At 39.7% G+C, this 14091-nt stretch overlaps 1 protein-coding gene across 9 annotated transcripts in view; it reads right to left on the bottom strand.

Annotated features, from left to right (window-relative positions):
- The window catches only part of AAK1 (AP2 associated kinase 1), a 166279-nt gene that overhangs the window by 67414 nt on the left and 84774 nt on the right, over positions 1–14091 (bottom strand). For all 9 annotated transcript variants that reach the window (XM_037806542.1, XM_037806541.1, XM_037806535.1 and 6 more), the window contains exon 4: positions 267–375. In XM_037806542.1, coding sequence (XP_037662470.1) covers positions 267–375 — 109 coding nt within the window. The remainder of the gene's footprint in view (positions 1–266; positions 376–14091) is intronic.

Genomic DNA, 14091 nt, shown 5'->3' with positions numbered 1-14091 from the left:
AAGTACCAAATCTTCCTAGACCTAACAAAAATGAAGTTCCATATTATCCATCACTTTGAGTTGTGATGGATAATATGCTCCTTACCATTATAAGAATACCCAAGGGTTGACAGCAAATTCTGTATCTTTTAACCTCTTAGTTTTCCCATCTTTAAAACCAGAACATACTTTAGGGTGCAATGCACAGTAACCAAAATGACCCCCATGCCCTTGTCAATCAAAATGCTAGAGAAATGATAGCTTAATGGTATGATTCATATACTTACCTCTACAGAAGTCCATCAGAATGAGAACTTCCCATACATCGCCACTGCTCACATTGTTGATACTAGAATCAATGTAACCCACAATGTTCTTGTGCCCTGACAGGTCCCTCTGTGAACAAGTTGAGAAATACCTGATCAGGTACAGACACCAACACGGACAGAATGTGCCCATCAGTTCCATAAGCACAGATAATTTAAATACCCAGAGAAGACACCAACAGTGTTGAGAGGTAAGAATAAGGAGCATAGTCAAGAACAGCTTTTGGGTGGTCTCTGAGATTCACAGACAGATCTTAGATAGTAATTCCATAACCCTACTAAACCGGAGCACTCTAAATTCTATAGCCAAATGTACTCCAGGTAATTGCTTGCTTGCTGCCTTTCAAGCCAACCAACTGGGATTTAAGGTGGGTCATGTTTCCTGTTCCCCCTTTGGAACCACATGTGATCTCTAAGGCTTGCTTCTGGAATTCACTGAAGAAATATTTATTGAGCACCTGACAATACGTCAGGTTCTGTTTAGGCACAAGTTGCCTCGCACCTCAATATAGTCATCTCAATATCCATAGAGGTGAGTCTTTGTAATGACAGTGTTCAAAATCCAAGATCATTAAGAAGGAAGTTGGGGAAAGAGAACGTGACCAGGCTGGAAAATATGTTTTTCACATAGAAACAAGGTAAGATTTTTTTTTTTTTACTAGTTTTAATTAATTGTGTGTGTGTGTTTTTTTTTTAAGTGGGGGGGGGGGCAGTGGGCAAGAGGGCTAGAAAACGTGTGGTTCTATGAGAGTCACCACACAAACCTGGCAGCTTGGACTATGAGACTGGTACTTCCCACCACCTAACTGGAGAACCTGATGTTCAAAGTGATAAATAATGCCTCTTTCAATCTGAAATTACATACCAAAACAAGAGGAAGCCTCGCAGTATCAAGTGAACATACCTGAACCCTGAGCATCAAAGTTAAAACTCATTAAAACTTTCTGAGTGAGGGATTAAGAATGATTATTGCCTCTGAAAGGTAGGATAAAGGTAGAAACATGACTGCTAGAACTGGCAATTAGGAAGTTACTGGAGACTGTGCAGTTTCAGAGCAGAGATGGGTGGAGGTGAGAATGGAATTAGACCTGCAAAGAAGGGAAATTGACCAAGTAGAGCCAGTGTCTCCAGCTTACCCTTTCAGAACACTTTGTACTTAAGAGTGGAGCAGCCCTGAGAGAAGAAATTGTTATGATGGGTGAGAATTAAGCACTGCAGAGAGAAAGGGGTCAGAAGAAGAAAGCTTTAAGACACAGGAGAGAGTGAGGAGAACTGATGGAACAAAGTCCTGGAGGTAGAAGGAGTGGGAATTAAGAGCACTGTTAAAGGGGATAGCCATAGAAAGACCACTTTCCTGGCAAGCAAGCAAGAGACAGGGATGGATATGCATGTTGGTTTAAGGCTGGAGAAAACGGAATTTAAGTGAATTCAGACTTCTTGAGTTTTGTTTATTTCCCTGTTTTTGGTAGAGAGCAAGATCATCTTCCAGGTGTAAAGGAATGAGAAAGAGGCTTGCTGAGAGAAATAAAAGGCTTAAAGTAAACTGCTTTGGATAATAGATAAGGGAAGTGATGTGAATGAAAAGTAGTCTCAAGTTTCTCTGAAACAGAAAGTGGTTTCAGGGCTCATGTTTTAGAGACCTTTCCTTGCCTGTGCTTTTCTAGCTCATCAACTCTCCTAGAATTTGTTTCCATTTAGGCAGTCCTGGGGTTAGGAAGAACTGGAGAGAAACCTTTGAAACCAAAATGGAGATGATCATGTCCTCCAAATGTCCACAAGTAGGAGTGAAAGGCTAATATTTCTACATTTAACTATTTGAAAAAGAATCAGCAATGTTCTCCCTGAGTTTGTCTCACTCTGCAAGGCATAGCAGAGTCTGAAAAAACTAAAAAACAACACTCAGTAGATCCAAGAGAACAGAGTAGAGTTCCAGAGCTAGTCGAGGACCCAAACTAAATAATTAACATCTACAGAAGGCACCTTAGAACAGTCTGCCAAGACATTTGCTGAACAGGTCAAGAACAAATTTCTATTCATTTTGTCTTCTGCAGAAATCCTTAGATATGTCTCAAGATCCCACTCTTGGAGGGAGACCATGGCATTTGACTTTAACTACTTGATGATGAAGTAATATCTCCGATTTTAGAGTAAAACCTCACTGGTTTACAACTCTGATGGAGCAGATCTATTTGAATAGCTGTGAACTGTGGGAAAGGTCAAGAGAAAATCTTACCGCAAATTGAGACTGATTCACCATTAGGATACACTGGCAGCAGTTCCTGCCTTGTTGGCAGCAGCAACGGGCCAGAGGATACCCAAGCTTCCCCCAAGATTCAGTTAAAAGACAAGTACCAGGCCCATAAGCAGAAATGGACATAGAACCTACAGTGGGTAGCACCTCAGTCACCATTTACATGCTCTGGAAAAGGCAGGATGTGGGGAACATGCTTTGGTTCCCTTGGCTACCTATAGCTATTACGTGGAATATTGGGATAAAAGTCTAAGAGGATATGTCAAAACCTGATTTTAGGAGAGTGGAAGGAGTGTTCAGTTAAACTACAGACCAGATCAGTTTATATCACATGACTTAAGCAGTGATAGTCCGAAGGGTTTGTGTTATCATTTCAAACTTTCAAAATTAACAAAGTGCTGACAAACACTGTTATCAGAAGATTTGCTTTATTAAACAGATTTTAAATGACTTGTATTTAGCTCATTAGCTTTCATATTTTACTCTGCTTGAAGTGCTAAAAACCCTTTTCCATAAACCTGTCCAACAGCTTCCATTTGAAAGCCAACCTTCAAGACATATGCTATAAATTATAATAAATTCCAAGTCCATTGGGAGTCTTAGTTAACGAAGTTCTGTAGCACAGAAAAGTATTCCATCCCTAACCTTGAAATCACTGTGCAGAATTCCTAGTTAAGAATCTTAAGGCCTAATAAGAAAACTAAGGACTCAATTCATAAATTTAAGTAAATCTATAAAAAAATCCTGACATTCCATAACTTTTATGTTCAGGAAAACAAAGGAGATAATATTCTCAATACCTATCAATAACATGTCTCTCACCTAAAAAAAGTAAAGATGAGTACTGTATATAACAAATTTCTCTACATATCATTTGATCAGCTCACCCTTTCTTGGAATTACATTATACCTAAAAATTTCTGGGGCAGATAGTGCTTATATTTGTAGATAGTAAGTTTCCAAAGAGGTTTTTTTTTTTACCTGCCTTGACTCTCCATCCAAATATTCAACGTTTTTGCAATTTACGACTCAATACAATTGATTTCTACTTCTGGAATCCCACTATGGTTCAACAGACCTTCATAACCAAATCTCAGCTCCTTTCTACTTAAAGATGAAGGAACACATTTCTAAGATCTGGAATTAGTTCATTTCTCCCAAGGTTGTTTCACAAACTTCTTCTGGTTTACTATCTCATTTCTTTGTCCCCTTTCTCTATAATCCTAAATTTCCTTTGTAACTCTCTAAAAGAGGAGTTAGTCACAGACCAAAACAATTAAGTCCAGTGCAGTAATGAAAAGAAATACTTTTAAATCTGAGCTGGCCCTGGAGTTCTATCAAAGGCCAAGTATCTGGGGGCCTTTGGGGCTTCTGCTACATAAGAAGTCTCAGATAACCTTTCTCCTTCTACACTCTTCCTCCCTTTCCCAAGTCCTACTCATTGATCACTCCTGTACTTACTCAATAGGCCTTTAAAGACACCTACAGTGATTCTGGAGAGTGATGCTCAAACTGATATGCATATGAATCACCCCAGATCTCAAAGTGAAAACAGAAAATAACAAATGTTGGCAAGAATATAGCAGCATTATTCATTACAACAAAAAGTGGAAATAACTCAATGTTCACCAACTGATGAATGGGTAAACAAAATGTGGTATAGCCATACAATGGGATATTATTCGGCCATAAAAAGAATGAAGTTCTGATACATGCTACACATGGATGAACCTTAAAAACATTATGTGATATGAAAGAAGCCAGAATCAAAAGATCACATATATTATGTAATTCCACTTATATGCAATGTCCAGAATAGGCAAATCAATAGAGACAGAAAGTAGATTAGTGGTTTCCAGGGGCTGGAGCCAGGAGGGAATGGGGTGTGACTGCTAAAGAGTATGGGATTTCCTTTCAAGGCAATGAAATGTTCTGAAATCAGATAGCGGTGATGGTTGTACAAACTTGTGAATTTAAAAAGCCACTGTATCATGCACTTTAAAACAGTGAATTTTATCTCAATTTACAAAAAACAACTAAATGACAAGCTGTGGAAAAACACGCACACGGGGAAAAAAAAAGAGAAAAAATCCTTTGAGTAGCACTGGTGGAAAGCAATCAGGTACCTCATGTCTGAATCCCTGCTATAGCCTCCTGATGGCGGTTTTCTGAGAATAATGACACTTCCTAGGCCCGCAGCCCATCCTCAGACCATCCTCATTGTTGGTCAGTTCCTCCTACCCTTGATTCTAGACTCCTCTTTAAAACGAAAAGGACAAGTCTAGTTCATCTTTTCACTTTCCAAACAGCTAAACTAGCACTATCTACACCTTAAATCTTCTTTAGATTAAACAATCCGTCTTTCCTCAGCATGGTTTTTAGTCACATCATTACTATGGCTGCTCCCATATTTAGGTGCTTTGCTTTGTCCATTCCTTAAAAGAATGGGCCCAGGAAATGAATGAAATACCCCAGGCTCGTCTGACTCAGGCAGAGAAGACCAGAACTACTACTGTCTGTAATTCTATTAATGTAGCTAAATATTACATTCTTTTTTCTTTGGGCAGTATGCCAGTTTGGATGTATTGTGTCCCCCAAAACGCCATGTTCTTTGATGCAATTTTGTGGGGCAGACGTACTAATGTGATTAGGGGGGAATTCTTTGATTGAGTGTTTCCATGGAGATGTAACTCAATCAACTGTGAGTGAAATGTTTGATTGGATAATTTCCATGGAGGTGTTACCCCACCCATTCAGGGTGGGTGTTAATTGGTTCACTGGAGTCGTATAAAGGAATTCACAGACAGAAGGACCAGAGAGCAACTGAGAGTGACATTTCAAGAGGAGCTGCAGCTAAGAGAAGACAAAAAGCCCCAGGAGCAACATTTCGGAGAACGCCATTTTGAGGCACAACCTGGGAGCAAGCAGATGCTAGCCACGTGCCTTCCCAGCTAACAGAGGTTTTCCAGACACCGATGGCCATCCTTCAGTGAAGGTACCCTTTGTTGATGCCTTACCTTGGACCCTTAATGGCCTTAAGACTGTAACTTTATAACCAAATAAACCCCCTTTATAAAAGCCAATCTATTTCTGGTGTTTTGCATAATGGCAGCATTAGCAAACAGGAACAGGCAGTGACATCATACTATACATTCATATTGAATTAATTGACCACTAAAACACCTAACTCTTTTTCACACATGCTGCTTTTATTTCCTGGCTCCCGAAACTGTGCCTGTAAAACTGATTAAAGTGAAAAAAAAAAAAAAAAAAAATCCAAAGATATGACCTTGTCCTTGTTACTTCATTTCATTAAAATTAGTCCATTGTTCTAATAAAAAGGTCATTTTGGATCCTGAGACTATCTCCCAAGGGAGTTGTTGTATCTTCCAACTTTATATTAGGTACATATTAGATAAGTGAGTCTTCTATTTCTTTAACCAAGTTATTTGTTAAAGCTGAAATAACATAAGGCCATGGTGCTTTTTCCTTAGAAAGTCTCCTCCAGGTTACCATCAAACCATTAACCAAAACCTTTACAACCAGTAGCAATTACACCCAATTGCATTAGCATCCAGCCTACACTCTCCACTTGCTCAAAGATCTCTAGTAAGTGCTGATCAAGCTGCCAAAATCTAGAGACATTGGATCTACTGTACCCCTCTGTGCTCCCTATGCAGAAACCTTCCCAAAAGAGGATATGATGTTGATCCGACATGGCTTGTTCTTACTGAACCCGATGGCCCTTTAGATCTCTGGTTCCTCATTCAGATGACTATAAAACAGCTTAACATTTCATGTTAATTCTTCAGTAGGTGGTAAATTTACATTGCTTAAAAGCCAAAAACTATTAAACAATTATTTCTTACTTCTAAACCCATCACCTTTGGGAATTACATTTATTTGTTTTTTCTCTCCCAGTTTCTTTCTCTCGCTTTTTCTGTTTTTCTTTTTAGATCCCTCCAGTGTTTCTTTAGGCAAATTCAAGCAATATGCATGTATGCATATACACATACACACATACACATATAGTATACACACACCTACACTCACACACCTACACTCACACACAAATATATATACACACACACCTACACTCACACACAAATATATATATACACACACACACACACACCCTTTCTTATACAAAAGATAGCATCAAAGCATCTTGTTAAATAATCTGTTTCTGATTCTTATCCCAGATCAATTCTGAATTCCCTATTGTGCAGAATCTAACTTCTTCCCTTTTGGAAAATGGAAATATTTGCCTGCCTCAAATCTTCTGACATCTCTTCTGTTCTAAGCAAGTCTTCAAACATCACTGGTGACAGCTCTGTGTCCTCATTATCAGCTCACTGAAGAAGTAATCCATCTGGGCCAGGAGACGTGAACACAGAACAGCACTTGAAACATCTTGAGCTTCAATTCTTTCCCATCACTGTTCTTACTTCTTAAAATCTGAAGATAATCTTTTTCCTGCTTTCAAGCAAGAGGATAAGAAGTCCAAAAACCTACCTTCCAACTGTCCATCAGCAACTAGAATCTCCCCAGTTCCATCAGAGCACACAGGTTGTGACTGAGACACAGCTTTAATGAATCAAAAGACTCATACCAGACTCTAGTAAATAGTACAAGTATTTCTTGAAACAAAATATCTCTAGTAAAACTATTGCCTGTTCCTAAGTTGGGTTCAACTTGCAGATCTTTACCCCAGTGAAAACACAGAGAGGTTTTCATTGATTACTTTGATTCTTTGATTACTAACATGCAAGTCCTAACATGTAATAAAGCATATTATATCTTCCAAAGCACTTTCATAATTCTTACAATCTGTGAGGAGGTAGGACTGGGGTTATGCCCTTTATCCAACAGAAGTCTGAGCTTCAAGAGGTTAAGAACCTCACATAAGACTTCTGATTAAAAATGGCAGGTTGAACATAGACATTTATCTGCGCTTCCTTGCAAAATCTTGCCAAATGATATAAAGAAACATTTTTAAAGGCATAAACCAAAGACTTCCACTTCCAAGAAGATGAAGTAGAGGTACTTTTCCTTATTCCTCCTGCTAAGTACAATTGAAAACCCTGGACATTACTTCAATTAGAGATATGAATGAAGCAGATCTGGTTAGGACTAGGGCAAATCAGGCCAAAGGGTAAAAGACGATACTGACTGTGTTCTAAAACTTCTGCTTCCATGTGAGACCAAGGGAAGAGATGTTTATTTGATGCAGGATCTATATTTTCTGTAGTACACTAAACAATTTAACTTATACAGTCAGCTTGTTCAAACACCATAATGACCTGAACTTTGACTAAGAAGTGAGATCTGGTGGGGCTGTATAGGCTAAAATGAAATAGTGACACATCCCGAAGTAATTTGGGCAGAGAATAAAAATATACATGCAAGACCCCCCTGAGGAGCTGGGGGAAAATGCAGAGGTGTTGGGCTTCCTCACCTGGATGGTTTCTGATGTTCTCACAAACATTGAGGACTGGCGGTTTGGTGTGCCAAGCCCTCTATCTTGGGACTTGCCCTTATGAAGTTCATTACTGCAAAGGAGAGGCTAAACCTGCTTATAATTGTGCCTAAGAGTCTCCCCCTGAGTACCTCTTTGTTGCTCAGATGTGGCCCTCTCTCTCTAGCTAAGCTAACTCAGCTGGTAATTCACTGCCCTCCTCCCTACATGAGACCTGACTCCCAGGGGTGTAAATCTCTCTGGCAACGCAGGATATGACTCCCGGGGATGAATCTGGACCCTACATCATGGGATTGAGAATATCTTCTTGACCAAAAGGGAAATGCAAAATGAAACGAAATAAAGTTTCAGTGGCTGAGAGATTTCAAATGGAGTCAAGAACTCACTCTGGAGTGCATTCTTATGCACTATATAGACATCCCTTTTTAGGTTTTAGTGTATTGGAATAGCTAGATGTAAATACCTGAAACTATCAAACTCCAACCCAATAGCCTTGAGTCTTGAAGACAATTGTATAACTATGTAGCTTACAAGGGGTGAGAGTGTGATTGTGAAAACCTTGTGGATCGCACATCCTTTATCCAGTGTATGGATGGATGGTAGAAAAATGGGGATAAAAACTAAATTAAAAATAGGGTGCAATAGGTGGGATGATTTGGGTGGTTTTTACTTTTATTTTTTATTCCTATTTTTATTCTTTCTAATGTAAGGAAAATGTTCAAAAATAGATTGGAGTACTGTGAACAGATGATTGTACACTATGGATGATTGTATGGTATATGAATATACCTGAAAAAACTGAATTAAAAAAAAAAAAAACTATACATAGGTAAAACAATAAAAGACCCAAGAATTAAAACAAACAAACAAACGAACAAAAACCCCTGGACATTATATATAAAACAAACAAACATAAAAAGACTGAGTAGAGAGAAAAAGACATAGTAGCTAGAGATCAAGGAAAGACATGGTAGTGAGTTACCTGGGTTTTTTTTGTGTTTTTTTTTGTTTTTTTTTTGCTTCAGATATCCCAGACTTGGAGCTAAAGGAGCCAGCAACCTTGAAATGCCAACAGTGACAGACCAAAAAAAGTCCCAGTGAAAGCCTAGAGAGAGTCTAGCCAAACACAGGAAAGGGCAACCTAACAAGACAGAAAACCTTCAGAAAACAACCACTGTACTCCAGCCCCCAATCACAGAAACTATGGCCCCATCCCCACCCATGTTAGCAAAGGCCAAGTAAGGAGCCTAGACGTCTATCCTTGGGAGGCTGTTAACAAAATGCCTTAATCCCCCCACCAGGGATGGTGTCAGAAAAGGCTAAGGAATCGTGACATTCATCCTGGTGGGTGGTAACAGGGTGGCCCTCCCTCTTCCCCATGGGTGGTATCAGAAGAGGCCAAGCAGAAAGCCAGGACTTTTACAACCACAGGACTACCTTCTACCTTCATGGTGTCAGTGGAGGCCACTTGGGAAGCAGTAACAAGACACTCCCACCCCTCCCAGGCAGGGAGGTATCAGTGGAGGTCTAATGGAGAGCTAGATGCCTTTTCCTACCCAGCAGTAACAAGGAGCCTTGGGTATCAAAAGAGGCTCAGTGGTGAATCTGAACTTCTAACTTTAGCTGGTAGTAAAAAGGTGACACCACACCCCCTGTAACCTGCCAGAGCAGTGTCAGAGACAGACAGTTGAAACAAAAGTTTTAAATATGATCCAGAGTTTCATAACAAATACAAAATGTCTAGGTGTCCATCTAAAATCACTCATCATATCAAGTACAAGGAAAATCAACAGATGCCAACCCTGAGATGACAAAAAGATGTTAGAATTATCTGGCATAGATTTTAAAGAAGCCATGAGAAAAATGCTTAAATGAGTAATTATGAACATGCTTGAAACAAAAGACACAATTAAGAACCAAATAAAAAGTTCAGAACTGAAAAATACAATAGCCAAAAGTAAAAAGTGCAATGGATGGGCTCAAGAGCAGAATAAAAGGGGTAGGGGGAAAGAATCAGGGGACTAGAAGATGGAGAGACAGAAACTACCCAGTATGAACAACAGAGAACAAATAGATTGGAGGGGGGGAACAGGAAAAAAACAAAACAAACAAACAAAAAAAAACCTATGAGGAGTGAGGCATGACATTAGCAAGACAGTGGAGTAAGAAGCTACAAATGCATGCCCTCTAAAGAAACATTTTAAAAAAAGAGAGAAACTGCAAGAACCAACATTTCTCAGAATTCTGGAAAACAGTTAAGGGTAAAGAGCAACTAGGCAAATGCTGAATCAAGAAAAAGGAAACTTAAAAGCAGCAGGCAAATTGCAAGTTACTTTTACCTAACATGGCCCCACCTCCTCTACTGGCTTACACACATCTGACAACAGCCCACATTCCTAGTGCAGCAGTTTCCATTCCTAGTTTAAGTTCTTGGTATCTGATTATAGAGGAACAGAGCACCTAATGTGTAAATTTAGTGTGTTTGTATGTCTGTTCCAAGCCAATCCCTGAAAGGTGACTCAGAGAACTTGTATGGTTTCAACCAACCTGGAACTCACAGGGGGGGAGGGCAGAGAAGTAGTGCTGAGATGTGGCACCACAGTCACCCAGAGCCAAAGACTGCAGTTGAGACAAAAAATACAGCACCTGGGCTGTATCTTTTATAGGGGCTGGAGGCTGGGGGTTGGGGGGGGTGAATATCAGGAGGCTTGGGAGCATTCATGCATCTGGGGGACTTTTGGAACTAAGCCGCATGACAAAGCAAGATGTATGCTCAGAAAGACCTAATAATTTACCTCAGGGCAAGCTGGACTAAGTGTTGAAAGACAGTCTCAACACAGAGCCAATTTCACTACAGCTTTCAACAATCAAAAACAAACAAGCAAACAAACAAAAACCCAGCAGACCCTGGGATAGGGGAGAACTCTGACTTTCAGAGTTCACATTTCAAAACATTCAAATGTCCAGACTTCAACAAAAAAATCACAAGGCATACAAAGAAACAGGAAGAGATGGCTCATTCAAAATAACAAAATAAAGCAAGAGAAAATATACCTGAGGACTCCCAACCATTGGAATTATTCATCAAAGACCTGAAATCAACTCTCCTCAATAAGTTCAATGAATGAAAGGAAAGCATGGACAAAAAAACTAAAGGAAATCAGTAAAATGATACATGGTGTGATGGTTAGGTTCATGTGTCAACTTGGCCAGGTGATGTGCTCAGTTATAGAGTCAAGAAAGCACTGACCTATCTGTTGCTGTAAGGACATTTCATGGACTTAAATCATCAGTACGATGATTACATCTACAGTCAGCTAAGGGGAGTGTCTTCCACAATGAGAGATACTTAATCTAATCAGTTGAAGGCTTTGGGGGGGGGGGGTGAAGACATCAGCAAACAGAAGAGAGAACGTTCATCTCTACTTCACCCAGCTAGCCTCTCCTGGAGAATTCATCAAAAACCTTCATCAGAGTGCCATCTTGCAGCCTACCCTATGGAATTTGGACCTGTGCACTTCCACAGTTGCATGAGACATTTTTATAAAATCTCATACTATTTACAGAGATCTCCTGTTGGTTCTGTTTCCTTAGAGAATGTTGACTAATACACATGGACAAAGGGAGGAATTCAATGAAGAGATAGCAGTTTTTAAAAGGAACCAAACAGAAATTCTGCAGCTGTAAAGTAGAAAACTGAAGTAAAAATTCACTAGAGAGGTTCAGCAGCAGATTTGAACAGAGAGAAGAAATAATCGGTGAACTCGAAGATAGGAAAATTGATATTATTCACGCCAAGGAACAGAAAGGTAAAGAAAGAAAAAAGTGACAAATGTCTAAGAGACCTGTGGGTCACCAAGAAGCATACCAATATATGCATTATGGGAGTCCCCAAAGGAAAAGAGAAAGGGGCAGAAAGAACATCTGAGGAAATAAGGACCGAAAACCCCCCATGTTTGATGAAAGACAAGAATATAAAACATCCAAGATGCTCAATGAACTCCAAATAGAATACACTCATAGAGAATCACACTGAAACACATTACAGTCAAACTGTCAAAGGCCAAAGATAGAGAATTCTAAAAAAAACAACTCATCACATACAAGGGATCCTCAATAAAATTGTGTTGATTTCTCAAAAGAAACCATGTGGGCCAGTAAGCACTAAAATGAAATATTTAGGGTGCTGAAAGGAAAAACTGTCAACTAAAAACTCTATATTCAGCAAAACTTCTTTCAAAAATGAGGGAAAAATCACAACATTCCCAGAAAAAGAAAAGCTGAGGAAGTTTGTTACCACTATATCTACCCTACAAGAGATGCTAAAGGGAGTCCTTCAGGAAAAGGAAAGAGCACTAGACGGTAACTTGAAGCCGTATGAAGAAATAAACACCCAATAAAGGTAACTTCATGGATAAACATAAATGGCAGTATTATTGTGCCATTGGTTTGTAACTCTACTCTTTATTTCTTACAGGATCTAAAATACAAATGCATAAAAATAATCATGAAACTACATTATTGAGCACCCAAAGTATAAAGATGAAATTGGCGACAAGAACATAGTGGGAAGTGGGGAAAAGGATTACAGGAGCAGATGCTGTGTATGATATTGAAGTTAAGTCGATAGTAATTCAAACTAGATTGTTACAAATTTAGAATGCTAAGTGTAAATCCACAATAACCATAAAGAAACTATTTTAAGAGCACACAAAAAAGAGAGGGAGAGAGAAAGGAATGAGAAAAAGAAATTAAAATGTTTCACTACAAAAGAACAACTAAACCCAAAAGATGGCAGCAGTGAGGAAGTGAGTGTTCCTCACTACCATGCAAACTACAAGAAATGGATTGGCTTTTACAAAGGGGATTTATTAGGTAACAAATTTACAATTCTAAAGCCATAAACATGTCCAAACTAAGGCATTGTGCCAGTTTGAATGTATTATGTCCCCCAAACGCCATTATCTTTGATTCAATCTTGTGGGGCAGACATTTTAGTGCTGATTAGATTCGAATTCTTTGAGTGTTTCCATGGAATGGGCCCCACCCAACTGTAGGTGATAACTCTGATTAGATATTTCCATGGAGGCATGGCCTCACCCATTCAGGGTGGGCCTTGATCAGTGGAGCCATATAAATGAGCTGACGGGCAGAGAGAACTCAGTGCAGCTGTGAGTGATGTTTTGAAGAGGAGCTACAGCCAAAAGGGACACTTTGAAGAAAGCATAGGAGCTGCAGATGAGAGACAGTTTGAACCTGGCCGTTGAAAGCAGACTCTTGCTCTGGAGAAGCTGAGGGAGGACAAACATCACAAGTGCAACTAAGAGTGACATTTTTGAGGAACTGCAGCCTAGAGAGGAACATCCTGGGAGAAAGCCATTTTGAAACCAGAACTTTGGAGCAGACGCCAGCCACGTGCCTTCCCAGCTAACAGAGGTTTTCCGGACACCATTGGCCATCCTCCAGTAAAGGTACCCGATTGCTGATGTGTTACCTTGGACACTTTATGGCCTTAAGACTGTAACTGTGTAACCAAATAAACCCCCTTTTATAAAAGCCAATCCAACTCTGGTGTTTTGCATTCCGGCAGCATTAGCAAACTAGAACAGGCATCAACAAAAGGATGCCTTCACTGAAAAAAGGAAGGCACGTGGCTAGTTTCTGCTAACCTTTGCTCCCAGATTGCATTGCTTTCAGCTTCTCATTCCAGTGGCCTTCTCTTTAAGCATCTGTGGGTTCTCACTTAGCTTCTCTAGGACAAACTCTGGGCTTCATCTCTTGGATTAGCAACTCCAAAGGGCTGTCTCCAAAATGTCTCTGGGTGTTTTCAATATAAGTGTCTCTCTGAGTTCCCTTCAAAATGTCTCTGCCTTTTATCCCCTCATAAAGGATGCCAGTAAACTAATTAAGAACCACCTTGAATGGGCAGAGTCACATCTCCATGGAAATAATCTAATCAAAAGGTCCCATCCACATTTGTGAGGGTCACATCTTCATGGAAACAATCCAAAAAAAAGATCCCGCCCAAAGTAACTCTGCACCCACCAGAGTGAATC

Source organism: Choloepus didactylus, chromosome 17 (assembly GCF_015220235.1).
Source record: "Choloepus didactylus isolate mChoDid1 chromosome 17, mChoDid1.pri, whole genome shotgun sequence".
Taxonomy (NCBI): domain Eukaryota; kingdom Metazoa; phylum Chordata; class Mammalia; order Pilosa; family Megalonychidae; genus Choloepus; species Choloepus didactylus.
The sequence above is the reverse complement of the archived record's forward strand: the minus strand, read 5'-3'. Positions and strand labels throughout refer to the sequence as shown.